The 26926-nt window shown below is 36.8% G+C and overlaps 1 protein-coding gene across 4 annotated transcripts in view; it reads left to right on the top strand.

The window, feature by feature from the left end:
* The window catches only part of Fhl5 (four and a half LIM domains 5), a 45264-nt gene that overhangs the window by 5794 nt on the left and 12544 nt on the right, over positions 1–26926 (top strand). For 2 of the 4 annotated variants that reach the window (XM_048353807.1, XM_048353806.1), the window contains exons 3-5: positions 19193–19360; positions 20616–20790; positions 22130–22299. In XM_048353807.1, the coding sequence (XP_048209764.1) occupies positions 19205–19360; positions 20616–20790; positions 22130–22299 (501 nt within the window). In that variant the 5' untranslated portion in view covers positions 19193–19204. Of the gene's footprint in view, positions 1–13164; positions 13197–18320; positions 18379–19192; positions 19361–20615; positions 20791–22129; positions 22300–26926 lie in introns of those variants that run through there. The other 2 variants (XM_048353805.1, XM_048353808.1) reach the window with 2 other exon arrangements.

Raw genomic sequence — 26926 nt, 5'->3', positions numbered from 1 at the left:
TGTGCTAGTGAATTATTGTCACTGAATTTGTATAAAACTTTATTTAGAAATATTGAAAGGCTCTATATATTCATGTGCCAAAGTTATTATTTTGTTGATGATAATGATTATTATTGTTGTTAGTTCAAAATATTAAAGCTTTACTGGATATGATAGCTCATGCTTGCTTTCTCAACTGCTTGGGAAGTAGAGATAGATAGGATCACAATTCAGGGTAGTCAATCAAAAAAGTTAGAAAGGCCTCATCTTAACTAACAAACTGGGTATAGTAGTTTATGTCTATGCCCTCAGCTCTTTTGGATGCCATAAGTAGCAGGATTTCCGTATGCAGCTAGCAGTAAGGAAAAATGTCAGACTCACATGAAAAAAATAACTAAAACAAGAAAGGGCTATTATGATGGCTCAGGTGAGGTGCCACCTTTCTACTAAGCACAAGGTCAGGAGATTGTTCAAAGTACTTATATAATTAATTAATTGTACAGATGTTGTGCTTCAGCCTCAGGTCAGTCATCCAAACACAGTTTGTGGCTACATGTGGCCCTAAAGCGACAGTTGCAGACCTCTATTCTAGACATGGTTCGAAGAACCCTACTTGCCAGAGTTTGAGAAACTTCTGTGAGCATATGCACATGTATAGTTTTCAAAGAATAGATGTGTGAATTTTATTATATGCTAAAGAATTTCTTAAACTACATTAAGTAGTATGAAGTTCTATTCTCGATAAACATCTTAAACTAAATTAAGTATTAAGAAGTTTTATTCTGGATAATATACAGAAAAGCTCTTTATAAACTATAAATACCTATTAAAATACAACTTAAGTATTTCATTGATGGTATTATTCACTTAGACACAAAAAAATTCAATGTTTGTTGAAAAAGGGTGCCAGGTGTGGTGGTATAAGTCTATAATCCCACCTAGGAAGCAGACAGGGAAGAAGGTCATACACCAAGGCCAACATCAGGCAAAAAGCATGAGACCCTATTGGGAAAAAATAAATGACAACAGGCTATGGCTCAATTACAGTCCCCCAAAGCAATAATGATACAATATACAGCACTATCATAATTCCATCTGGGAACCTGATACTCAAAATTCAAATAAACTCTAACAAAGAGAAAACTGATAACAAATTTGAATTCCATAAAGCACTGAAAATATAAATTGGCAGTTGTTCCAATTAAGGAATAGTATATATTACTTTGTTTGCTTTTGGTTTTTGATTGATTCAAGGAGCTTGCCAACAACGATATACATCATGTATTTGCTCTCCTTACTTTCAAACTTTAGTAACTAAAATAATAAAGAAATCCTGTGTGCTTCTTTATTTAACATCCTGATTAAAAACAACACAGGTATATGTAATTCTCTCTTCTTTCTTCCTCATGTCAGTAGCTGTACACATACAACACAACAAACAGCCTGTGGGTGTGTTCATAGACTGGGTAGCTGCCCTGAGAGAGTGCCAGCAGGGCTTCAAAGTGCCCCTTTGCCCTGTTATGTATCAGTGAAGTGACTGGAATGGAGTGAAATGAGTGGGCCCAGGGAGAGACTTTTCATCCTCAATTCAGTAAAGAAATATTCCTATAAAAGGCAAGCACAGAACCAAGGGGGAAACCAAGTTTCTCTCATATGATGTTTATTTCAAACAACAACAACAAAATTCTTGGTCTGTTTTAAGTTTAAGTCATCCATGAAAATTGTCAAAATGCCAAGCAAGAGAGATTTTTAGCTGCTGGAATGTGTCACAGATCTGCCTTCTCAGTGGTTGTCTTCAGTTGACCAAGAAGAAAAGAGTGGGCCCCAGAGAATTCACAGCAAGGTGTAGCCCTGACATGGAGCAATAGTTCTGAAAATGGCCCTCAGTGATTCAGGTGTGGACGAATGCTGTGGAGAGTGTGTTCCCTCAGCACCTGCTTTAGTACCCACTCAAGCTGAGTCCACTCTCCTTGTGTCTGTCCACTGCCTCCCCAACTTCAGCCTGCCTTCTGCTTGTGAAACTTCCCCACTTTTTCTTAGAGCCTCTCTTTTACTCTATATTCTGAGCATAGTTGTAAAAGAAGCTCTGCCTAAAGTTAGGAAACAATGATTTCGAAACTGCAGTGCACCTTGTGCCTACTCCACAGCCTTTCCACACCTTCCACCTGTTTTACTCCTGTCTGTCCATCAGTGGATGTCTATTTGCTCAGTAGATACTGGGAATACAACAGTCACCGGGAGGCTAGTTCCTACTTCCGGGCCTGCATTTTCTGATGTGCAGAAAAACCATTAGCAGAAATAATGTGAGTGGTAGAGAATGGGGAGCCACGAAAACACAAGCCAGAGTTTAATCCGGTAGAAAAGTTAGGGAGGAAATGATGCATGCGCCTGATCATCTCTCCCGCCGGATCATCTCTCCCGCCCACATGCTAACTTTTCACTGGCTGACTCCTAGTCTTACCTTCATTGCCAAACACGATTGCTGGCCCAACATTAATACTTGAGAGATTTAACAAAATCTACAGAACTAAAACACACATGTTCAGAAGGTTGCTTAAAAAAAATAAGACTCATTGACTGATGGGGGCCAGATTGAGTATGTCTTCCTTCAATGCTATGCAGAAGACTTGAATTAATACACCTCCAGTAATAGTGTGATTCAAAGCCAAGTATCTTGATTGGTTTCTTGATCTTGGATTGGTTTCTTTATAAATCAGAATATGAATGCTGATTTTGTTCTGAAGACTTGTCTGTAGTCAGACATCTGCACTCATTTGACACTTGTACGGGGCTCTGCTATAGGTGTAATGGACACAACACTGAGGTTTGCTTTGTATGACTCATTTGCACAGGAGAGATGTTTAAGATAAAAAGTAAAAGTAATGCTAAATACTAACCAATATTTGTCAACAAATTCTGTGAACATTCAGCTTCCAAAGGCGGGTAATAGATTGTCCCCACTTCTCTATATACAGAATTAGCATAAAAACCTGATACCAACAGCTTGTGTTTCTAAAGCTATAAACATACAACTGCTGAATGAAGGCTAGAGTCCCCTGGCTATAATATTCTTTCTTTGACAGGTGCTGTGAAACAAATATGCCTAAATCTTTTGAGACTGAGAACAGACAAAAATTAAATGGAATTTGGCCTTAAATATTGGATGATGCCCAACCATCATCATAACCAATAAATTTTGAACTGTTAAAGAATAATTTATAACTATTGATTAGTGATGACACAAAGCACCAAATATAGTTCTACTTTATGTGTATTAAAATCACATTCTAGTGTGAGGTACAGTGCTCTGTTTCAAAAATACTGAAAACAAACAAGCAGATAACATCAACCTCCACCCTCTCGTCCTAGCCTAGGCACTATCATACTGCACACATACCCACGTGTGCGTAGAGATGTGTGTATATATAAGTGTATATACATACATATGTAGTAATACATATATAAGTATATATGTACATATATATACCCATATATCTATGTATCATTACTTCATTTTTACTGATGATCCAAAAAATGAAGCCAAGTCTAGTTTGGAGCTTTTCTTTCCAGCCTCCGAAGCAACTGAATAATAATAATAAATAATTAAACCTGAATCATCTTCAAAGTTGTTGATCAATAAGAGGAGAAGAAAGAGAAAGGCAGGCAGATGGGACAAGCAGGTAGGGTTAGGCTGATGAGGATGAAGGATTAAATACTGTCAAATAGATTGTTTGCAGCTCTGAAAAATAAACAAAAAATGCTATTTTAGAGGTGATATTTTGGGGGTGAGAGAGGCAATGGAGCATGATACAAGCAATGAGATTGATTGGGATGTAGCAGAAATGTGTAGAGCTATAACAATGAACCTGTCCCCCATAGAACTTATCTAAGCTAACACAATTGAATTGCCTTGCTGGAAGGTTCTAGTACTTCCTCTGGAAGACCTTGTTTTCTTATAGAAAGTCAGCTGTACTCAGGTCTAAGATGAACCTCTCTGGCTGTGATCTGGTCAATAATTAAAACCTGGAATGACAGATACAAATAAGAAGAGAACTTTCATACTTTTCTCTTTCAAAAAAGTCAGAATAGTAACCAATGTTCTTTGCAAATAATCTTGTTATTGTATGTTTTTTTTTCTGTTGTTGTTGTTCTGGCAGATTTCTTTTTTTTTTTTTTCTTTTTGCCATTCCTGGGGCTTGGACTCACTCAGGGCCTGAGCACTGTCCTTGGCTTCTTTTTGCCCAAGGCTGGCACTCTGCCACTTGAGCCACAGCGCCACTCCTAGCCATTTTCTGTATATGTGGTGCTGGGGAATTGAACCCAGGGCTTCATGTATACAAGGCAAGCACTCTTGCCACTAGGCCATATCCCCAGCCCCTCTAGCAGAGGGGCTATATGTAAAAAACAAAGTGAAATAAATGGTTTCTGTTACATACATATTTGGAATCCTGAATTCTGGCTGAAGCATATTTGCTTGCTGTATTGTCAGATTTAAGAGAAAGAGAGGAAAGAGAGAGGTGAGAAAGTACCCCCAACGAACTCAGTTTTTCTCATTTGTTAGTGGAGAATTGCTAAGCAGAGAACAAAGTAGGCTTTTGAAAAATCCTCCCCAGTTCCTAGATTTAGTGCTCCTGCAAAACTGAGTTTGGATTAAATGCATTTTTAGAAGGAAGGAAACTTGCTGATATAATTTTGGGAAGGGAGAAAGGATTGAGGAAGAGTGGAGAGGATGAGATAATTATATACATTACAGACTTGTGAAGTAGAAATCCCCTAGTATAATTAATTGATGCTAATTAATATGTAAGAAAGGAAAATGACATGACTAAGAGCCTGTGTCTTTACCATCAATATAGAAGATTTTTCCCTGATTTTCTGTAACAATTCTCTCTTGGTCTCCCTTATCCTCTCTTTGTTCCTTTTTCCTCTATTTTCTCCTTCTCTTCTTCCTTGTTCAGTAATCATTTGCAGAAAATATTAGTTACACAACTAGTTTGTTTCAGTGTGAAAATTCTTTCTTCTTGAGAAAACAAGATCATTCCAAGCTAAGCTGAGTCATAAATTATACAAAATGACCAAAATAGTGCCAAATATAAGAATGTCTTTAAATGGGTCACTAAACTGGCATCTAATTTTAAAGGAAATCTATCTCTTTAACTTTTATTTAACTAAACTTGGTCTTAAGTAGGCTACTCATTGCTAATTTATGAGGTTTTTTTTTAAAGGAGATTGTTAAAAGTTCATTTGGATTAACTGAGGATTCTCTAATAAATATTTTCAAAATTATATTTAGAGTGACATATTCTGGTTGTTTTCAATTTTCTGGGGAAAAAAAAGACTAGAAATAGTCTTTTGAACTTAATTTTTTTGTTAGAATAACAACTTGAAAGTGAATTCTCTAGTTCTTGCCTTTCGTGAGCAAGGCAGGCAATTCGATGAGAACATAGATGTTTGAAGACTTAATTCAAGTTTTGAAATAAGCAACTTTCACACTCAATGCAAATGTCCGGAGGTACAAAAAAGGCTTTGCAGTAAAACCTAAATCTTACTGCCTTTCCTATCTATGTGGTTTCTTCAAGAGTGACTTTAGCAGGGACCTGGTGGCTCATTCCTTAATGCCAGCTACTGGGTAGGCTGAGACCTGAGAATTATGGCTCACGCTGTCTGGGCAGAAAAATATTTGAGACATTTAACTCTAATTAACCCCCAAATCCATAAGTTGAGTTGTGGCTGAAATGGTAGAGTGGTAGCTTGAATGGGAACCACCAAACACAAAAAAAGAATGACTCCAGATATTTTTAAATTAGTTGAGGGGAAACCACATTGTGTGTGTGTGTGTGTGTGTGTGTGTGTGTGTGTGTGTGTGTGTTTGTTGTTGTTGTTTAATATCCAGTCCTGGGGCTTGAACTCAAGGCCCGGGCACTATTCCTGAGTCCCTTTGTACTCAAAGCTAGTGCTCTACCCCTTGAGCCACAGAGCCACTTCCTGATTTTTCTGAATAGTTTATTGGAGATGAGTGTCATGGACTTTCCTGCCCAGGCTGGCTTCAAACCGTGATCTTCATATCTCAGCCTCCTTAAGCAGCTAGGGTTACAGGTGTGAGCCACCAGTGCCTGAGGTTTTGATAAATACTAATGTTACAGAACTATCAGAATAATAAATTATATGTAAATAAATATTCTTAGATTATTTGTCATTTCCCAACTGTGCTTGCTTTATATTCTATATACTTCTTGATAATGTTCATATTTGTATGAATTCTACTAATTTTATGGTACCTTGATATGCATTAGCTTATTTGCTATAAAACATTGTCTATAAATACACTTTCTAAACATATGCATATATATATTTGTCAAAATGCCTCTTAAGTTACTAGTATAAAGTTACTATGACCTACGCCCCCCCCAAGTCTTGGAAATTGTCAATGGAAGTTTAGGATTTGGAAGTGGATTTGAAATTTAATGCATATGTCAAAAAGTGCATATACCTTCCCATGAGCCCTTCTGATAGAGGGATAATGGACTCAGGGTGTCTGGAGTTGAATACCCTCCCAGGTCTGTGAAAGGCTGGAGAGAGCTCTGGTTATTGAAATCTACTTCCATTCTCTTTAATTCTCCGCTGACTAAGTGAGAGTCTGATGATGCTTTTGAGACCACAGTGAAAAGATGTAACATGAAAGTGAATCCTATCCCTGTCTACACCCTTCAGCAACACTGCTGGTAGACTTGCAAAGAGATAGGATGTTTACATCCTTTCACTTGGCCAATGTGTCTAGACTTCATTAAAAATGAAGGAAAAGATGCACACCACCCCCTACATGGAAGGGAAAAGGAAGCATGAGAACCTTGGTGGGACATTACAAGGCAGAGATGTTCATGCCTGTTTCCTGGCCTTGAGCCATTTTCATATTCCATAGAGCAAGAATTCCTCATAAATTGCCATCAGTTTTATTCAAGATACTTTTGATATTACTGACCATCTACTTCCTTTTATGATCATGAATATCTCCCAGACCATTGTATAATTTTTCACGTGGCCAATTTTACCCAGATACCTGGGTCTGATGAATTATTCTGCTGATAGATGTGCCCTGGATTACAGTTTAAGCCCTTTCTCAATAGTCTCAGTGTCAACAAGGCAGGTCCTACTTATTGTCAACTGAATTTGTATTTGTCATACAAGGAGAGAGGTGGAACAGTTTGATGTAGTAGGGTCAATGGACTTCTCTTCCCAAGGCTACAGCCTATGTTCAGTTATGTTAATGAACATGACAATAATGGTCTCCAAATAGAAAGGAAGACCAAACACAAAAATCAAAATAAAAACCTGGACCAGTGAAGCTGCAAGGAATTTCAGAGTGCATGCAAAGGAGTGGGACTCCTCATTGCCTCATATTCAATCTGGATTGTCCTCATCGACTTCATCCATAGGAAATAGGGTCAATTTGGGGTTCCTACATGAAAAATGATGTGCTGAGCTATGTGAAATACTATTAGGAAAATGATCTATTTAGGCTCAGTTCCTTGTCTATAACAAAGCCTTAAGTATGCCTTCAGGAGCCCCCGTGACCACGTAGGAACTGCATGTTCTTTTCCAGAGCATCTGTACAGGATAATAGCCTAGAAAGGGCACACTCAACCTACCTTCTTTAAAATGATTACGGCTCCTTTGGGATAAGAATTACAGAGGCAAATCTGATGTTGAGTTTTAAAAGCAGAAAATTGAGATTTGCTTAGAGATAAATCCAGATAATTTATTTTTATCCTTAAGGGTAAGAACACGCTTGTCCTGAAAACATGTTTATAAGCTAGTGGAAAAAAACAAACAAACTTAAAAACTTATGTTAAACCTATGTATTTTAAGAGTCCTACATTTTTACTGTTTATAGTATAACATTTCATAAGATGTTGTTATGCTTATGTTTCATCTTGAACTGTATTTTGCCTCTATGTTACTAATGGCTACCATAACTGCATGCTTCTGAATATAGTTGGTCCAGGAAAATTATACAAAGTGCTTTTTTATTATTTTATTTTGCTTTGTTAGGATCCACAGAAACAGATTAACCAGATAGAAAGCTCTAGTCAGCTGTTTTGTTTCATGGGAGAATAGTTCATCAGCCCTCAAGAGAATTCATGTTTGACCTTTCTACACAAGACATTGAGCTGCCAACAAACTGAGCTTGCAAGTATATCCCTAGAGACTAATATCAAACATTCCACCCCAATTCTATGATGCTTGTTTTAGGTTATTTTTTGATTGATGGCCTGAAGTTATGGCTTTCGTTATTTTTAAAATTGTTTGTTGAGGTTTTTAAAAGTAGCATTTGAAGAAGGAAGAAAATAGCCTCCTCTTTCAAAGTGTAGACTACAGTCATAACTGAACATTTTCCATTAAGCCAAAGATACCTACAGCTGATTTACCATAACTTTTCTGCTCTTGCATGAGATCATAGGCAGCTCACACGCGTCATATTTTACAGTTAAAATGTAAAGATCAGTAAAGTTAAATAGCCTATACAGCAATGAACAAAGCAAATACAATGCTAAAGCAACGGATGCCAAAAGTCTGCAACTTTAGACTTCTGAACCAGTATCCTGAGTCAGTCTTTGGTTACAAACTCAAAACACAGGACACATTTATCATCCTTGGACTCATACCCAGAAGAAGTAAAAGAAAAAAACAAAAGTAGAACACACTTACTAGTTTTTCAAACTCCTTTTTAGTATTAAAGCATGGGAAATTAAGGATTTTCTGTTCTAGAATATATGCTTAGTCCATTTGGCTTAGTTTACACAGACTAATAATAAGTTTAGAAGATTTATTTTTCTCATATATCTCATTTGACGCTCCTAAATCTTGTCCAGTTCTGTGGCTCATTACATCAAGAACATTTGAGCTAACAAAATGGACACAAATTACCTTGCAATTCTGGTAAGGACAGGAAATCTAAAAACTCATACAGAACACAAGAGCCAATTCAGATTCCAAAACAATCAGAGTTTAAAACTGTTTAACTGCAGTCTATCAGTGTTTTTAGCTTAGGAAAAAATTATTTTAATTATAGCGACAGAATCATTACCTACTTTTCTGCTGTGTTTTACGTGTAATCTTTGGTGGTCTTTAATGGTCACTTGAGCTGTCTTCTTCAATTATCCTGAAAGAATTATCATTACCACTGCAGGCCTTCAGGGCTTTACCTTCTAATCTCTAACGCTTATTTTTGATCCTTTGACATATTTGTCATACATATAATAGATGTAAATTAATGCACTATCAAGTGATATATGCCATGCAAATTCTTCTTTCATATCCAGGTCTTTACCCTTCATTATACTAATAGAAACTTTTTTTTTGTATATGTGCTTTCTTCTCTTCTGTACTTGCCTTGGACTCCAAGCTATCCGTTCATTCATCCATTGTAAAACGCTTAGTGAGGTCCTTCTTTGCTTCCTAAGATGCACACTTAAAGTAAGGGACACATTTTTGAAGAGCAATCTGTGGAGGGAGGAAGAAAAGCACAGAACAGAACTGTTACAAAGTATGCCAAGATCTATGAACTTATGAGACTAATTACTCTGAGACTAATTACTCTGTGCTGGGAGAAATGGCAACGTTCCTGAGCAGAGGACTTTTAACTAGATCTTCACTGATAAGGAAATCATCAGTTTGAAGTAAGTAAAGTACATGACAGAAAGCAAAACTTAAATGATCATAATGTATATGAAGCAGAGCCTTCATTTCAAGTTACTGGAAAAGGGAGAGAAAGAAGAGAGAAGATAGCAAAGGATCCCTGTACTAAGCTACTGAGTTTAGCCTTTATTTTATTTTTATTAGTTTTATTAAGTGGTTGAACAAAGGCATTTCAATTCCACAAGCCAGGTTAGGAGCACAATGCAACTTAATCAGTGTTATTCCTTCCATTTTCCTCCTGTCTTTTCCATTCTATTACTACCCACAAGCTATGTAGTTCAATTTTTACAAAACATGCATTAAATACACTAAGTATTTGCTCACTCTTCCTCCTTTCTTGTGCCCTTCCTCTTGGCTCTCCCCTCACCCCGACAGAACATATGGTCAAAGAAAAGCTGTTGAAATTCTTTCACTGGAGAAAGAAAACCATGAATCTGAGAATGATTCTTGTTGAGGATTGTGAAAGATGTTATGGAACTCCTCGGGGAAATGGAGCTATCAGCAGAGAACAAGAAACTGTAATAGATATGTGTTTCACTCTAGGGGGTGCAGGGAAGCGAAGAGCATGCATGAAACACCTGCCTTGGCAGACAAGGTGTGTTGGCTACTTCTAAGCTACAAATGGTTTTTGTAGCCCTCTATAAGAGAATATTACAGTATACTTTGATTAACAAGGCTTTAAAACTGCTCTTGGCTGCCCATCAGACACTTGCCTGCCTTTACAGCAACCATTAAAAGTCTAAATGAGAAAAATTACTGAAAACAAACTCAGATAATAATTCAACATAAGATATTTTATCCAATCTCCATTTCTATCTAAAGTTGTGTGTATCAGTCAAACAAGTCTCACCCTAACATTTACCCCAAGAGCATTTTAATATTCCTACACCTCTCATGTTTTAATTCTTTCAAGTTCTCCCTGAAAGAAAAGCAGCAACAAATGTACAGAATCTGGGAAAGATCAGTGAGCGACTAGCACAGTTGCTCAGCACTCCTAGAGGAGAGCGCAGATGTATTTACACAGGTGAAGCTACCTTGAAGAAACAGATGAAAATTAAGCTACAAATCTCAGCAGACTTAAAAAAAATGCACTTGTACATATATGTGAAAGTAATGGTTACAGAAGGTTTTTAAAAACATATTTACAAAAGCAGAGTACATATTGGATTAATTACAATTTGCTCTGTATCATTTACTATAAGACATAAAATCAATGTGATTATGGCATTGCTATCTCCATAGGAAACAAAAGGCTATAATGAAAGCTATAGTGGTGTTTAGAATAGCGGATATACGGTAATGCAACTCCCTTAAGTTACACCACAAATAAAATTCCTTCATTTTTCTTGATAAGATGTCATACTCCTCTACTTCAAAATGGTACTCTGTTCACCCACTAGATATTGAAGACATATGTATCATTTTTAATCATCTCTCCCACACAGTGTTCAATCACATGGCGAAGGACAGCAGCTAACTTTCAGTTTTTTGATTGAGTTGTAGGGCTCATAAATGAATACATATATGGTGTGATGGGGAGGAGATAAAGGAGATGGAAAAAGGCCAGCGTGTCTTAGAAAGCAAAATACGGGCTGGGGATATGGCCTAGTGGCAAGAGTGCTTGTCTTGTATACATGAGGCCCTGGGTTCAATTCCCCAGCACCACATATGCAGAAAATGGCCAGAAGTGGTGCTGTGGCTCAAGTGGCACTCTGTGGCAGAGTGCTAGCTAGCCTTGAGCAAAAAGAAGTCAGGGACAGTGCTCAGGCCCTGAGTCTAAGTCCAGGACTGGCCAAAAAAAAAAAAAAAAAAAAAAGAAAAATAGTGAGAATATTAAGAAAAGAGTGAGCATTAATGCAAGTTAGTGAAAGCACTGACAGGAGTTAAAAGACATTTTTAAAAAGTCGTTTGGAAACACTAGCAGATGACAGATTTCAGTCACTTCAGCTGCTTACTGCTGACAGTTTGTAAAGGTACACATACAAAAAGTACTTCTCAGAATAAAAACTAAAATGCACCAATGAACTGACAAGAGGGGAATGTCTCAAAGATCACAAATAGATGGAAAGCAGTAACGTAAAAAGGATGTCTAGCTCAGAAGGAACTTACATTCCGTCAGTTTTCGAGCCATGATGACACTGGGTTTCTACATACTTAAAGCTCTGAAATAATTTAGTTTAAAAGATATAGTCCCAAATAAAAGTGGGTTGGTAGTGACAAGGGATCTGGTATTAACACAAGAGAATTGTCTTGAAAAAATATTCCAAAGAAAGATTGAAGAAAGTAAAGACAAAGGAAAGTATAGGAAGGAAAGACATTATATCACACATAGTTATATACTAACAAACATTGGAATAATTAACAGACAAAGTTTATTAATATTCAACTTGAGGCTCTGCTAATCCAGTTCCTCATATTTAAGGCACATAAACATAATCAGTTTGGTGTCCAACTAGATTGTCTTCCACTTTCCCATCTTTACTTGGTGTCCCCTAGCCCAACTAGGATCCCTTCTGTGAAATCCCAGGATGACTCTAGATCCCAGATTCATTTACTTCTTGAGTCTTATTGCACCTTGAGTCTTCTTGGCAGAGTTTTATCATAACCATATAATCTTTTTTTCCCCTAAATCAGGTCATTATGACTGTCCATCTGACTGCCCCAAACTTCCATCCTTCCTGATCCTGATTCCAAGTTTTATTGTCACCTATCAAACTATAATTTTTGCTTCTCGAAATTCTGAGAGTACCTATGTGAATGTTCTTTTCTTCCTTGCTCTACAGTGTGTGCTCTCTCTCTCTCTCTCTCTCTCTCTCTCTTTCTTTCTGTCTTTCTCCTTTCTCTCTCTCTCCCCTCCCTCAAGGGTTCCTTCTGGCTCTTCCTTTTCCTTCCAGACTTTGTTGTTGTTAAAAGTACACACACACACACGCACACACACACACACACACACACACACACACAGATTTTCCTTCATATTTCCCCCAAATAAATAAAAACAACACTCTTTATATAGAAGATACAATATTATTTGCGGATTAAACAGAATATTGAAAAATAAGCTAATTTACTTTTCTACTTACTCACTTCTGTCAAAATCATTCAACATTTTTACATATCAGTTCAAATTAATAACACTTACCTATTATAAACTCTTTTAACTCTTATTATATTATTATTTATACTATTTTAAGTCTATTATCAGTAGAAAAAAATACCTATTAGTTTGAAGCTTAAGCCAATGATGACCTCACTCCAGTCCTTCTTTTGGAAGCTTTCCTTCCATATTTACCTTTTCATGTCCCGCTAGCAGGTTAAAATTCATTATGTATCCTTGTCCAAGTGTCCTTTGTATATATAAGCATAATTTTCCTCTCAATTCTGTTACTTCATCTCAGATACTCTCCTGAATTTTCATGTAAAGAGAGGCTCACACAGGCTAAAATTCTAGGTATCTGTTCCTCTCATGTGTACATTTGAAGCTTGGAGCTAACCTTTTCATCAGCCAAGTGATGTTGGCCCCTGTAAGTGTGATTTATTATTCTACCGATGGTAAATAACAAAAGTATACCTTTCCAATGGACTGTTGAGAAGATAAAAGAAAGAAACTCTATGCACAATGGTTAACACACGGTGCAAGATTCAGGAAGCAGAAGTATTAGACACCATTTTTAGTACTTGCCATGTTCTCCGAAGGTCTTTGCAACTACTCCTTGCTCATTTCAATCACTTCCATTTCCTGCTATGATCTGTCCTTCCAAAGCAGGAAACTGCTTATATCTATTCCTACCACAACAGTCACTCACAGCCTAACACTAGCTGTTGGGCCCGGGGAAACTGATTCCTTGCCCCTGAGTGGGTAGCAATCAGTGTATCTCTGGCTCAGCATGCCACCATCCAGCAGCTAGGGACATGGTTTTTCTTTTTTTAATTTTACATTTTTCTTCCAATTTTCTAGCCCAACTTCTGTCCTGAATAATTAGTCTGTAAAAGGATCCAGGAGATGCTTGTCTCTCTGATCTCCCCAATTAATGGGAGAGCAATTAGAAGAGGCTGGGAAACTCAATCCAGAATGACCAATCTCACAGCCATGCAGATGGGCTTTCTACTTATTCCTTCATTTTTCTTGGCTAGAAATAATCATTCTTTCTCCTTTCTCTTCCTTTCACCTGGTAGTTTTCTACCTCCACTGAACATTTAGTGCCATTTGAAACTAAAAACAATACTTATTTTCAGCTTCTAACGCCCCAAATTCTGAGTTAGAGTAGGAGTAGACTTTGGGCAATAATTTTTAATTGCAATGTCTAGACCCAATGCTTTGAATGCTTATTAACTTCCATTTGTCCTTATCACTTCTGAACTTTTATTTAGTAATTTATAAAGTGTCTGTACTCTTCCCAGTAGATTCTAGGCTTTTTCTGCAGATAAGATAAAAATCTAATGTATTTTATGTGCTGCACAACTTCTAGCAGATTACTTTGCAAATGGCATATCCTTCACATGTTTGTTGACTGCATGAATAAATGAATAATGCGGGATGCCTTGTAAGCAAGACCATATTAAAGACATCAAAAATGGCATCTAAGTCCTTACTTCTGTAAGGACTTCAGTCCTGCTTGACAGACTCTAATACACACTTTGTGTGAATCTATGCATCTGCTCAGCACAAGAAAAAGTGTGCATATTGCTCAAAGCATTAGACTTCTCACCGTTATCTTACCATAAAAATCTAATGATACAAAAATATTTTTGGTTTAAAACTCCAAAGAGATCACCTGTGTTTTACACTTATAAACTTAGCTACTCTGGAGGTTGAAATCTTGAGAACTTCAGTCACAGTTCAGAATAAGCTGGTGCAGATAAATCTGAAAATCTTATCTCCAAATGACCAGCAAGAGCTGAAAGTAGAGGCACAGCTCATATTATTGTGCCAGCCATGAGCAAAAGGAAAAGCCAATCGAGAGGGAGAGATCCTGAGTTCAAGCCACACTACTAGTAAAATATAAAATTAAATTAAAATTTTGATCCAAAGAAATAGATTTCTCAGTTATAAAAACTATTAGCAGTGTTTTATATCCTTTCTGTAGAAATTTGAAACCTAAATCATCAAATTGGAAAAATATCAGCCCATTTATGCTCATTTCTAAGCTTATTTACATTTATATATTATTTGATATATCATGTTGCTCTTTTTAAATTTCTTTATAGTTTTAAGTCTTTGTAAAAGTTTCAATTAGACATGCGCATTTGTAAGTAGAATTCTAGTTATTTACCCCTACCTCTTTCCAATTTCCATCTGTCCCCTCACATTGACTTGGTTTTATTTTCACATAGGTAATTGAATATTGTAACTTTATTCATTCATTCATCCTGTACCCAATTATCTGCCAGAGTTGCCTTCTCCTTGACCTCCTCTTCGTTTTTCCTCTAAATTGATCTTCCACAGCTGCAATCTGTGAAGATAAAATTTCTGATCATAAATAAATGTTGTATCCATTACAGAAGTAATTTGAAAGAAGTCTGACAAAAAATGTATAAAGTACTTATTCTAAGGGAGTGATGAATGACTAGCTTACAAACCTACAAACCGGGATGCATTATAAACATTAAGAGTACTTAAAGCTCATTGTTGTAAATCAGGTTTGCTCAAGGATTTTGAATCTTACAATGCAAAGATTTGTCAGTATCTTTCACAAAATAACAAGAGACAAGAAGTACATAGTTCTCATCCTTTTGCCCATAGCTGTACTTGTTAAGTAATGGTTTAAAATCAGGCTAAATAGCTTACCTCCAGTTACTCCGTGAGTATTGAAAAACTTCTGCTAGAATTCAAGGAGAAATTACAAAATGATGCTTAGATATTAGTAAGGTGGTTAAAAATGTCACTACAAACAAAACCAAAAAATCATTTAGACCCTCCTGTCCACTCACTCCCAATTTAGCCATAGATAGAAATAAGTTCAGAAATCGAGTTTCCAGATCATTCTTTACTAGTAATCTAGAGACATGGAAATCTGTGGGAGTTTTTTTCTTTTTTGTCTTTGAACCATCCCTGGGTTTGAATTGTGGTCCCAGGCACTGTAGCTCTTTCACTCAAGACTCGTTTTACCACTACAGTCACACATTCACTTGCTGCTTTTTAGAACTAGTCTGATGGACTTTCCTACCCAAACTGGCTTCACACAGTGATCCTCAGATCTTAGCCTCCCAAATAGCTATGATTATAGGTGTGAGACATTGGCTACCAGTAACATTACTATTTTTAAGCAGCTATGTCAGCATATTTGTACCTTCAAAGATAAATGACAGAGTGTGAAAATGAGGATCGAATTTCCTAGTGTACATCTTTCATTGAAGGAGAAAGTAAATATTTAGTTTTCTTTTACCTCAAATTATATTCACTATTTCTAAGGTAGGAAACATACATGCTAAAAGGATATGGTCTTCTTGGGGACAGGGACTTGTGAGTATTACTGAGTAAATATTCAGTAAAGGTGTTGACATGGACTAAATGTTTGATCTCATTGTTCAGTCCCATAAATGCAAACCACAAAATTTTTAGATAGTGCACCAACTCTGTTGATACCAGACTCCTTGCCATTGCTTTTATAGAACAGAATGGAAAAAGGAGTGACTTTGTAAAGAAATATATTCATTTTGTTAAGAAACCATAGCACAAAGCCTATCATGTAGTTAGGATGGGGATGAGAGGTGGAAAGGACAAGTACTTACACTTAGACCTAAGGCTAGATCATCAAATGAGTTATGACTATTATAATGTTGTTTGGTTAATGTGCTGCTCAAGACAATTAAAATAATACCACTGTTGAAATATCTTCATTTTATAATGACTAAACTTCATAAGATGTGGCTGGCTTGAGCATTTCTAAACTCCAAGTGGCCACGAGGTTTTACGTATGTCTAAAATTAAATAATAGCAGTTTAAAAGGACATTTTTCATATGAAGGGATGAAAGTGAAAGTATTGGCTTTATGTTACTATTGAAATAAACACTTGATCACTGCAATGTAAATAGAAGCTTAAATTGTTTCAAAAGAATAAGATCTATTTTCTGGCTGTGTCCAAGCCCTCAGTATCCCTTTGAGAATGTTTGTTGTCAAAAGGAAGGGACATATCTGTGTAACTAATCAAACAGAGAATTCAATGTTCCTTGTACATAATTTTGGCTATGTTCCATTGGGAACTTTCCGGTTTGAATTTTCATCTTGCCTGGGAAAAGACTCATATATTCCAAATCCTCAGTGTTTCCTCTGATTAATAGTGAGTAGCAATATAGCAAAAGTGACATATGCAAAATTACTAGTGATGTGTATTCAACCAGTCACTGTGCTATGAAGTTCAACTTTAAAATAAGAAGGCAAATGTCTGAGAATAACAGTTTAAGAGTACAAACTAGCACTGAATGCTTTGTGAAAACACTGGATTGATTAACTGATCATCTAATTTTCTGTTAAAGGTTTTATTAAGTGAAGTATGTAAAACCCAAAGAAAAGTAAGTTTCATGATTTCCCTCAGTGGTAAAAGCTAGAATATATCTATGATATTCTTAATATAAGATCCCTGTAACCCAATTGCTTTGTGCATAGGAGCATATATAATGAAGTGTATCAACATGAACTCCAATATATGGAAATAGGAGATTATTATTGTGTCCTGTATATAGTTTCTCTCTGTGTTTTTCATTTCTCTTTTCTGTCCCTTGTGTCTTATATAGAATAAGATTATTCTATCTGTGGAAGGGAAAGGGGATCACAGAAACAGCAGGACAATGGTTGAACCATTGCAACATTGATACTCACTTGATGACACTATGTGGGATAGGAACCTTACAACAACTTTGACAATAAATAAGTATTTAAAAAAAAAAAGAACTTTACAACTTGGGAGGGAGGGGTAAGTGGAGGATGGGGTAATAATGTTTAAAAACCAATGTACTCATTATCTTACTTATGTAACTGTAACCCCCCCCCAAGTTCATCACATTGTCAATAAAAGTCTTTTGTTGATGGGAGAATTCGAAAATATTGGTATATTTTAGTATAATATGCCAATCAATCAAAATTATAAATGTCAATTTTCAATAAAAGTATTCCAATAAATACTGCTTTTGTTAATACAGACAATTTCATACGCAATTCATGCTCATATCTAATTACAAACCCCTGAAAATATTGCTTTCTTTATTTTCAAGTGGTTGTACCTAGGGATTTTTATTCAAAAGTTTTTAAGTACAGTGTCTCTTGTTTAATATCACTCCTCCCTATACATTTTCTCTCTTGATGGCCTTCCCAAATTTACAAATTAACTAGAACTTTTTATCCTGCTTGTAATTACATTTCATATCAGTTTTTTATCCTGTAAGATGCTGTTCTTTTTATTCATGTTATACATATGTTATTATCCCTAATGCCTAATATGTGTGTAAATAGCCTTCGTGTGTGTGTGAATATAATATACACACACATATATAGCCTTTGTTGTTTTTATCTGCATACTGTATCTGACTTTTGCTCAACAGTTATCAGAAAGACCTAGCCCTTGACTAATAAAAACTAACCTTACACATTAAAAATGTTTTTTTCTTTTGTCAGCTTTGTTGGATATTAAATAGAATTATCGAGGCTTAGACCTACCACAAAATAGTTTTGGAGATCATCAGCACATTTAAGGAGGTTAAACCCATAGGTAAGGAGGCTGTTCTAACAGGGGGTACATAGTATAGGAAGACTTTAGGATGAATGTGAAAGCCTTATATTAGTTATACATAACGAATAACTTTTTTTGTGCCATACTGAAGCTTGAACTCAGAGCGCTGTGCACTTGCTTTTAGCACTTTTTTTCAAACTAGTGCTCTATGGCTTGAACTCTATCTACCACAGCTTCCCTGCCAGCTTCTTGTTAGTTCATTAGAGATAAGGATCTCATAGACTTTTCTTCTAGGTCTGGCTTCAATTTGTGATCCTCAGATCTCAGCCTCCAAAGTAGGCAGGATTACAGGTGTGAGCCATCAACATCTTGCCTAATAAAGATTTGAAATAAAAGACTGGATAAGAATATGGCAATGTACTTGATTCTGCATTCCCATTTAAGCTTGACGACAAAGGGGAAAAAGCAATGGTTAAGTTCATCCTACCTCCGTTCCAATGCTCTCCAAAGTAATATATGATGTGATAGTCAATGAAAACCCCATCACCAGTTCATATTTACATCCTGGAGCTTTGACCATCTGATTTCCACACAAATCACACTCTCTGGGACTTTTAACTCATCATGAGTATAAGATGTTTTAGCAAAAATATAAGATGTTTCTGCCTAAAAGGGAGAAAACAATCTTTCTCAGTCACTCGTGTCACCATGACTACAAGAATTTTCCTAAATGGGTGAATGATGATTAAGAAAATATAAATACATTTAAGTGCTTGACTCACATTGTCTTGAAAGCTTTTCATTTATGCACACCATTTTGCTTTTAATTCAAGAATAATTTTCTTATTCACAGAATCAAACCAAAATGGCATCTCATTTTGATTGTCAATACTGCACAGCGCCCCTTCTTGGGAAGAAGTATGTACTTAAGGATGACAATCTGTACTGTGTTTCCTGTTATGACCGCATCTTCTGTAACTATTGTGAGCAGTGCAAAGAACCCATTGAATCCGATTCGAAGGTAGGGCTTACCTCCATGCACAGAATTACAGCTATGAGCAGGAGATAAATGACTTAGAGTGCATCTGTTCTATCTGTGTTGACTTCTTTTTAACACTATTTGTTATTATGCATAAAAGATCCTGAAAGTTATCATTAATCAAGTTGTCATTATCAACTATGAAATTCATGCCTTAGTCCTGATATTGTGAAGTAGGTGTGTGTGTGTGTGTGTGTGTGTGTGTGTGTGTGTGTGTGTGTGAAGATAGGAGAGATAGAAAACCCATGTTTAGGATGTTAAATATTAAAGTGGTTAAGCTATTCCTCAAAGTTGCTTTCATAATAATAAGAGTAAAAATAAATACATAAATATTTGGAGGTGTAAAGATTGGAAATCTGCCTGGGCTAGTGGCTCCCACTTGTAATTCCAGCTACTGAGAAGGATGAGATCTGAGAATCACAGCAGTTTTTGAAGCCAGATAGGACAGATGAATCTAAGAGACTAATCTCAAATTGGCCAGTAAAAAGCTAGATGAAAGTGTTGCTCAACTAACAGAGAGCCAGCCTTGAGAAAATTTGCACCCCCCAAAAAATTTATGTATTTATGTATCTAATAATTTCTTTTTTTTCTTTTTTTTTTTTTTTGGGGGGGGGGGGGCCAGTCCTGGGCCTTGGACTCAGGGCCTGAGCACTGTCCCTGGCTTCTTCTTGCTCAAGGCTAGCACTCTGACACTTGAGCCACAGCGCCCCTTCGGGCCATTTTCTGTATATGTGGTGCTGGGGAATCGAACCCAAGGCCTCATGTATATGAGGCAGGCACTCTTGCCACTTGGCCATATCCCCAGCCCATATTAAACTTCTTTGCCTACCATCCATTCTTCCTCTAATGCTCATTGTTTACTTTCTTTCTTCTTTTTTCTTTTCCGTTTATTTTAATTAGGTGGTAGTATTTTGCGAACAAGAATTTTAAAACATTATACGAAAAGCTTCTTCTGTAGTTAGACAAAGAAGATAGGAAAAATATGAAGGAAGAGCAGAGTTGTTTATTTTCCAATATCCTCTAGTGATCAATCAAGGGTGCCCCAGGCTCCATTTCATCATTACACAACGCTCCTGCAATCTCCTCTCCAATAGCTAACAATATCCATAATAACTTTCCCCCAAGCTGGTAGCACAGCCTACCCATGCTAGAGTCCCAAGGGTGTTCAATTTTCTCTTATAAAATGGTTCGTGTTGTTGCAAATGCATTTAGCTAACTTTTATTTGCTGTCTGCAAGGATCTGTGTTACAAAAACAGGCACTGGCATGAAGGATGCTTCCGGTGCACCAAATGCAATCACTCTTTGGTGGAGAAGCCTTTTGTTGCCAAGGATGAGCGCCTGCTGTGCACAGAGTGCTACTCCAATGAGTGCTCCTCCAAGTGCTTCCACTGCAAGAGGACCATCATGCCCGGTAAGTGCTCCGGGCAGCTGGGCTCCAGCCCAGCTGCCTGCTTCCCATTAAGTGCCAGCATGTGAAGAGTGGTGGTCCACAAAGCCCTGGGCTTGACAAAGAACTCTCCATCTCTCCATTTCATTTCACATACTTTTTGTTCATTCAGTGATCCACAGTTTTATTACAAGGTCCAGTGTTTTCTTTTCATAAAACCTCATTCTGAGAAGCATTTTGAGCCAGAAATTGAGCTGTAAAATAAAGATAAAAAGTTTATACCAAGAGCAATACTGTAGATACCCTGAAGCTGGGTGAAACCAATAGCATTAGAAGAAGGTTTCATGAAAGGAGATTGGGAGCAACCAGAACTTTTAACTAAAAAAGTAGGCTTGAGGGTAAGTCACCCTATTCTCTTAGGAAAGCAAAGGGCCCATGTCAAGCATGCCGTTTTTAGCAAGCTAATATTTAAAATGTTTTATTGGCATACACTTATTATATAAAAGGACTTCATTGTGATATTTAGAACATGAGTATAAGATACTGTGACCAAATTTCCCCTATCTATATTACTCTTTCTAAATTTTTTGTTTTTGAAATTTCTTCTCTCTCTCTTCTCTCCTCTCTTGTCTCTCTCTCTCTCTCTCTCTCTCTCTCTCTCTCTCTCTCTCTCTCTCTCTCTCTCTCTCTCTCTCTCAAGGGCGTTTGCACTCAGGGCCTTGCATTTGCTAGGCAAACCCTCTACTACTTGCACCATACTACAGCCAGTTTTGGCAAACTTTATTCACTATATTTTGAAATTTATCTTTATCCCTAGATTTTTTTATGTTAGCATAGAAGTGTGACATTCTGTCTCTGTCTCTGTTCCTTTCTCTGTGCCTCTCTTTGTCTCTGTATCTCTCTCTCTCTCTCTCTCACACACACACACACACACACACACACACACACACACACACACACTTCTTATTCCAGAGTCAAGTAATTCAGAGGTCAGAAGCATACAACATGAATTACTGGAGTCATGCCATGGACATTCCTAACTTCCCTCTAATGATTATTATGGCCCAATTTATCTAAATCATGAGGCATTCAGTCTCCACTGAAAATCTTTCACATCTTTACACTACAGCACATACAAAGCTTGCAAGACTTCTCTTTCAAAGAGGGATTCATTAGCATCATGGCTCTATTAGCTTTTCTCTATCTAGATGAATGTTTCTGAAACTCTGGAAATGATGTTTCTAAAAGGACAATTAGCTTACAGCTTTTATGTTTTAAAATGTATTTTAGGTAACTTTATCTGCACAAAGAAAATCAGCTTAGACTTGACTTGCACTAACAGGTTCTTTCTTTTGGAGTTCAGGTTCTCGCAAAATGGAATTTAAGGGCAACTACTGGCATGAAACATGCTTTGTGTGTGAGCATTGCCGACAACCAATAGGAACAAAGCCTCTGATCTCAAAAGAGACTGGCAATTATTGTGTGCCATGTTTTGAGAAGGAGTTTGCTAACTACTGCAACTTTTGTAAGAAGGTAATTATCAGTAAAGGAGGAAGGCTGCGGGACTGGTATTTTGCTGTAGTTTGGAATGGACTGATTCTATCCAACACATTTGTGTTAGGTTTGAACACTAGCTGCTACAAGCACCTACTTGTAGGTCTTTGACATTCTTCCCAGAAGATGGATATTAGATTCTAAGCAACTCAAGTAATTGACATTCCAGTTCCATTTGCCCCTCTGATACAAGATGGTATGTGTATATGGAGAGGGAACATCTGTCTTCAAATGCAGGATATGTGCTAGGAAATAAATTGTGATTCATTTGGTGTAAACTGATTTGGCAACATATGGGATTGCCCCTGGGTTCATCAAGGGAAACAAATCAGTCCGGGATCTCCTCCCTCATTCTTTTAGCAATGCAAATGGCTTTGTGGCTTGAAGCTTTCTTCTCATGGAGTAGTAGGTTAGTAGATTAAGCAAGTAAGGAGATGGATGGTGTGAGAACTTTAGTAGCACAAAAACACAAAGATGAGCTGGGTGCTGTTGCCTCATGCCTGTAATCCTAGCAACTCAGGAGGCTGAGATCTTAGGATCACAGTTCAAAGCCCGCCCAGGCAGGAAAGTCTGTGAGACTCTCACATCCAATTAACCACCAGAAAACTGGAAGTGGAACTGTGGTAGAGCACTAGCCTTGAGCAAAAAACAGCTCAGAGACAGTACCCACAATTTGAATTCAAGCCCCACGACCACCACCAATAACAACAAAATCACAAAGAAGACATGCATAAAGCTCCTTCCCTCCCTGTTCCGGAGTGACATGAGGGACCTTCTCAGTTGGTTTATCATTCAAAGAACATGTCTAATGAGGGGGAAAATTTTTAGATAAATATTGTCCAATTCTGTAGCCTCTAAGCTTTCATATAAAAATGGCTTACGTCTACCATCATGAATCTGTGCTTTATGAAATATAACCACAGATAGATAGATAGATAGATAGATAGATAGATAGATAGATAGATATAGATAGATAGACATAGATGTTCTCGAATCCTTGATACATCATAAGTTTAAATGATACTATATGTAAGACATTAGAGGCTCATTCCTATAATTCTAACTACTTTGAAAGGCTGAGATCTGAGGATTGCAATTCAAAGCTAATCTGAGCAGGAAGTCGGTTAGACTCTTATTTCCAATTTGGAAGAGGAGTTGTGTTCAAGTGGTGGAGTGCTGGACAGCTCAAGGAGAGTGCCCAGGCTTTGAGTTCAAGCCCCAGGTATCACATACACACACACACACACACACACACACACACACACACACACACACACACCACTATGAATTGTGATAAGAAAGCTAAATCCTCACACTAAATCAGTACAGTGGTTCTTAAACATTCTTATCTATGAAGTCCTTTGGTATATACTTTAAAACTATTCGTGTATTTCACTTTAAACCAGTGGAAGTCTTACTGCCATTTCCTAAGGTACACATAGAAACATATGCATGCGCATGGCCAGAGAGAAAGAGGAGAAATTTTCTATGTGTACTAAAATCACTATTGCAGTTGGACCAACTTGGAAGATATTTTTTTCTAAGTTTTAATTATTAAATTACACTGTAATGATAACAGAATTACAACAGATAGTAACATGGCACCAAACCAACTAATAAAGTCTTCCATTACTTTAGAAGAAACACTGCCTTTATAAAGTGATGTTATTATAGGCAGCAGTCAGAACCTATGACCTGGTGATATACAAAGCTCTATTGAATGATAAAGTCAGTGACACGCATTCAAAAGCAGAGACAGGAAACAAAATGAGTCTGCTAATCTTACTGTTTGAACAGGCTACTGTGTAGCAATGTAGGCTTCATGTTTTTAACTTAGGCTAAAATATTAATGAAATTTGTGAGGATAAAATTTAGTGGAGAATGTAAACCTCTCAACTGCTGTAAAGAGGTGACCAAGGAATGTCTCTGATACATCAGTGCTGAGCTTAGGGACAAAGTGCGGGCATTTCCCAGGTTATAGAAGATTGTTACAAACTGAAGTCATAAAACTTTATGCAATGTTTATATTGGGTAGCATAAAGATCGTGGTATGCTAGATTCTTTTCTATTTAAATTTTAAAATGACAAGTTTCTTAAGAAAAACTGAAAATGAACTATTTTGATGCAAATGAAAAAGTAAGACAACTTTTTTGAAGCCAAACAAAAGGCCATTAAAAAAGAAAAAAAAATAAAAACTACTTGACAACAGTTCCTCACCTTAAGTGTTTTCCCATTGACTTCATTGTGCTACACAAAAATGTATTTTTCACTAAGAAGGGGCTTTAACCTATAAGTGCTTTGATCAAGTTCCTCTGAATTTGGGGGATTGTTTCTTTGTTTGTTGGTCATGGGGCTTGATGCTAGGGCCTAGGTGCTGTCCCTGAGTTTTTCTCCTCAAGACTAGTGCTCTACCACTTTGAACCACAGCACCATTTCTACCTCAGGCTGCAAATAGAGTTAAATGTATTTTCAGCTCTTCATTTGTCAGCTACTGCATGCAAAATCATTATTGTATTTATTTTGCCAGATAAAATACTTAAAGAGTCCTGATAAGCTTATATATTCAGCTTTATTTAGGCCTGCCTACCTCTTCAAAAGGAATATATTCACAGCAAGTTATTTTTAATGTTCAAGCATTTCTTCTTCCTAATTAAACAGATTTCTGGTGTATATATCAAGTTTTATCCAGCTGTTGATTAAATTTTCAACTTTAAAATCTTTCTTTTTATTCTGATCCTGGCATTTCAACTTGGGTATTGTCCCTGACATTATTTGCTCAAGGTTAGTGCCTTATCACAGAGTCACAATTCCAGCTGTGTGTGTGTGTGTATGTGTGTGTGTGTGTGTGTGTGTGTGTGTGGTTTATTGGAGTAAGAGTCTCACAGCCTTTCCTGCTTGAGCTGGCATTGAACCGAGGTCCTCAGATCTCCATTTCCTGAGTAGCAAGGATTATAGGCATAAGACACTGGTATCTGGCTTGTAAGCATTGTGTGCTGATCGTTTAACCAAAAAAAAATCAAAGAAATCATGATTTCTGCTGTGCTTTATATAAAGACATTTGAAGTCAGTAGGGGATATTTTAAATCGCTTTACTTTTCACACTCTTCTTTGCTTTCCACTTAGATAATATGTTTTTATTCTATAGAAAAAAGTTTAATTTCTAAGACAGTATTATAAAATAAAAGTATCCTTAGAATAAATTTTTTCTAAAGCCTACAAAATAAGCAAATATTTATTTTTAATTTTTAATTTTATTGTAAATGTGATGTACAGAAGGGTTACATTATATAAGTCAGATAGTGAGTACATTTCTTTTTGAACAATGTCACTGCTTCCCTCATTTTCTCCCAGTTGTTCCCTCCAGATCCCCCTATAAGTTGTATAGTTCATTTTCAATGTAGTGTCTAGTGAGTATCACTATTGCATTTGCTCATCCTTTGTCCCACCATTTCTGTGTTCCTTCCCTCCCCTCCTCAAATCAAATAAACTTACTTATAAGCAAAAGGTACAGAAATCAAAAACATAAGCAAAAGGGGAAAAACAGAAAAAAAAGTAAAATAAAAAACTCTTGTTTCTATTTCTTGGAGTTCATTTTTATAAGCATCATTTTATATGGCCATATGCATACAGCTATCAAGCCTTTTAAGAGTATCTTCCTTTGGTCTCACTGTGTGAATATTTAGAGTCCTGGATAAACCAATATTTCTATTTTTGTCAATAATCACATTGTTTAAAGTCTGTGAAGTATCAGTAGGTAGTTAAAATTTGAATGTAAAGATATTTTTGTGCCTAAACCTGAGTCTGAACTCAGACTTGTTAGACTTGTTAGATAAGCACTGCTTGAGCCGCATCCCAGTTCTTTTTGCTTTTGGTGTTTCTCAAATAGGATGCTATCCTAAGATTTCCCAAATGGCCTCAAATTTCACTCTGCCTGCCTCTGCCTTCAGAGTAGCTGGGATTACAGATGTGTACCACCGTGCCCAATCAGTGCCATATTTTGAGCAGTGAAGCAGTTGTCTACAGCACTCTTACGGTAGATTCCAAACTGGAATTGAATTTTGAATATATTATTCCTTTGCTGCTCATTCATTCAACAGGCAATTAAGTCACCTTAACTCAATGGTTAAGCACAGGGGTTGTGGATTTGTGGAGAGGTTGTGTGTAGGTTCACTGCTATCTCTCTGTGGCCATGACAAGTGACTCAGCCACGCTGACCCTCAGGAATTGTTCATCTGTCAATGAGGAATGGTAGAAGCTTCAACCATGTAGAAGCGCAGAAGTGCAGTTATACAACAAGAAGGCACACTACCAAAGATTAAAAATACACTGAAAATGTAAATTCAAAGAATAATATATGCAAGAGTGAATCTCTGTGTTATGACTCCTTTGAACAATGAACAGTTACAAAATAAATATCAGGAAGTTGGAACATGTTTTGAATGGGGGTAAGAAATGAGGAAGGGGAAAAAAAGAATAGATGAATACAGTCATAAAAAAGGAAAGTTAAAAAAAAGTGTTAAAAAGGAAGTTGGAACCTTGAAGTGACTGGTAGGAGAAGGTGTAATTGGTAGAGAGAATGATGAAAGGGATGATTCTGATCAAGATG

This window comes from Perognathus longimembris, chromosome 9, assembly GCF_023159225.1.
Source record: "Perognathus longimembris pacificus isolate PPM17 chromosome 9, ASM2315922v1, whole genome shotgun sequence".
NCBI classification, from domain to species: domain Eukaryota; kingdom Metazoa; phylum Chordata; class Mammalia; order Rodentia; family Heteromyidae; genus Perognathus; species Perognathus longimembris.
The sequence above is the reverse complement of the archived record's forward strand: the minus strand, read 5'-3'. Positions and strand labels throughout refer to the sequence as shown.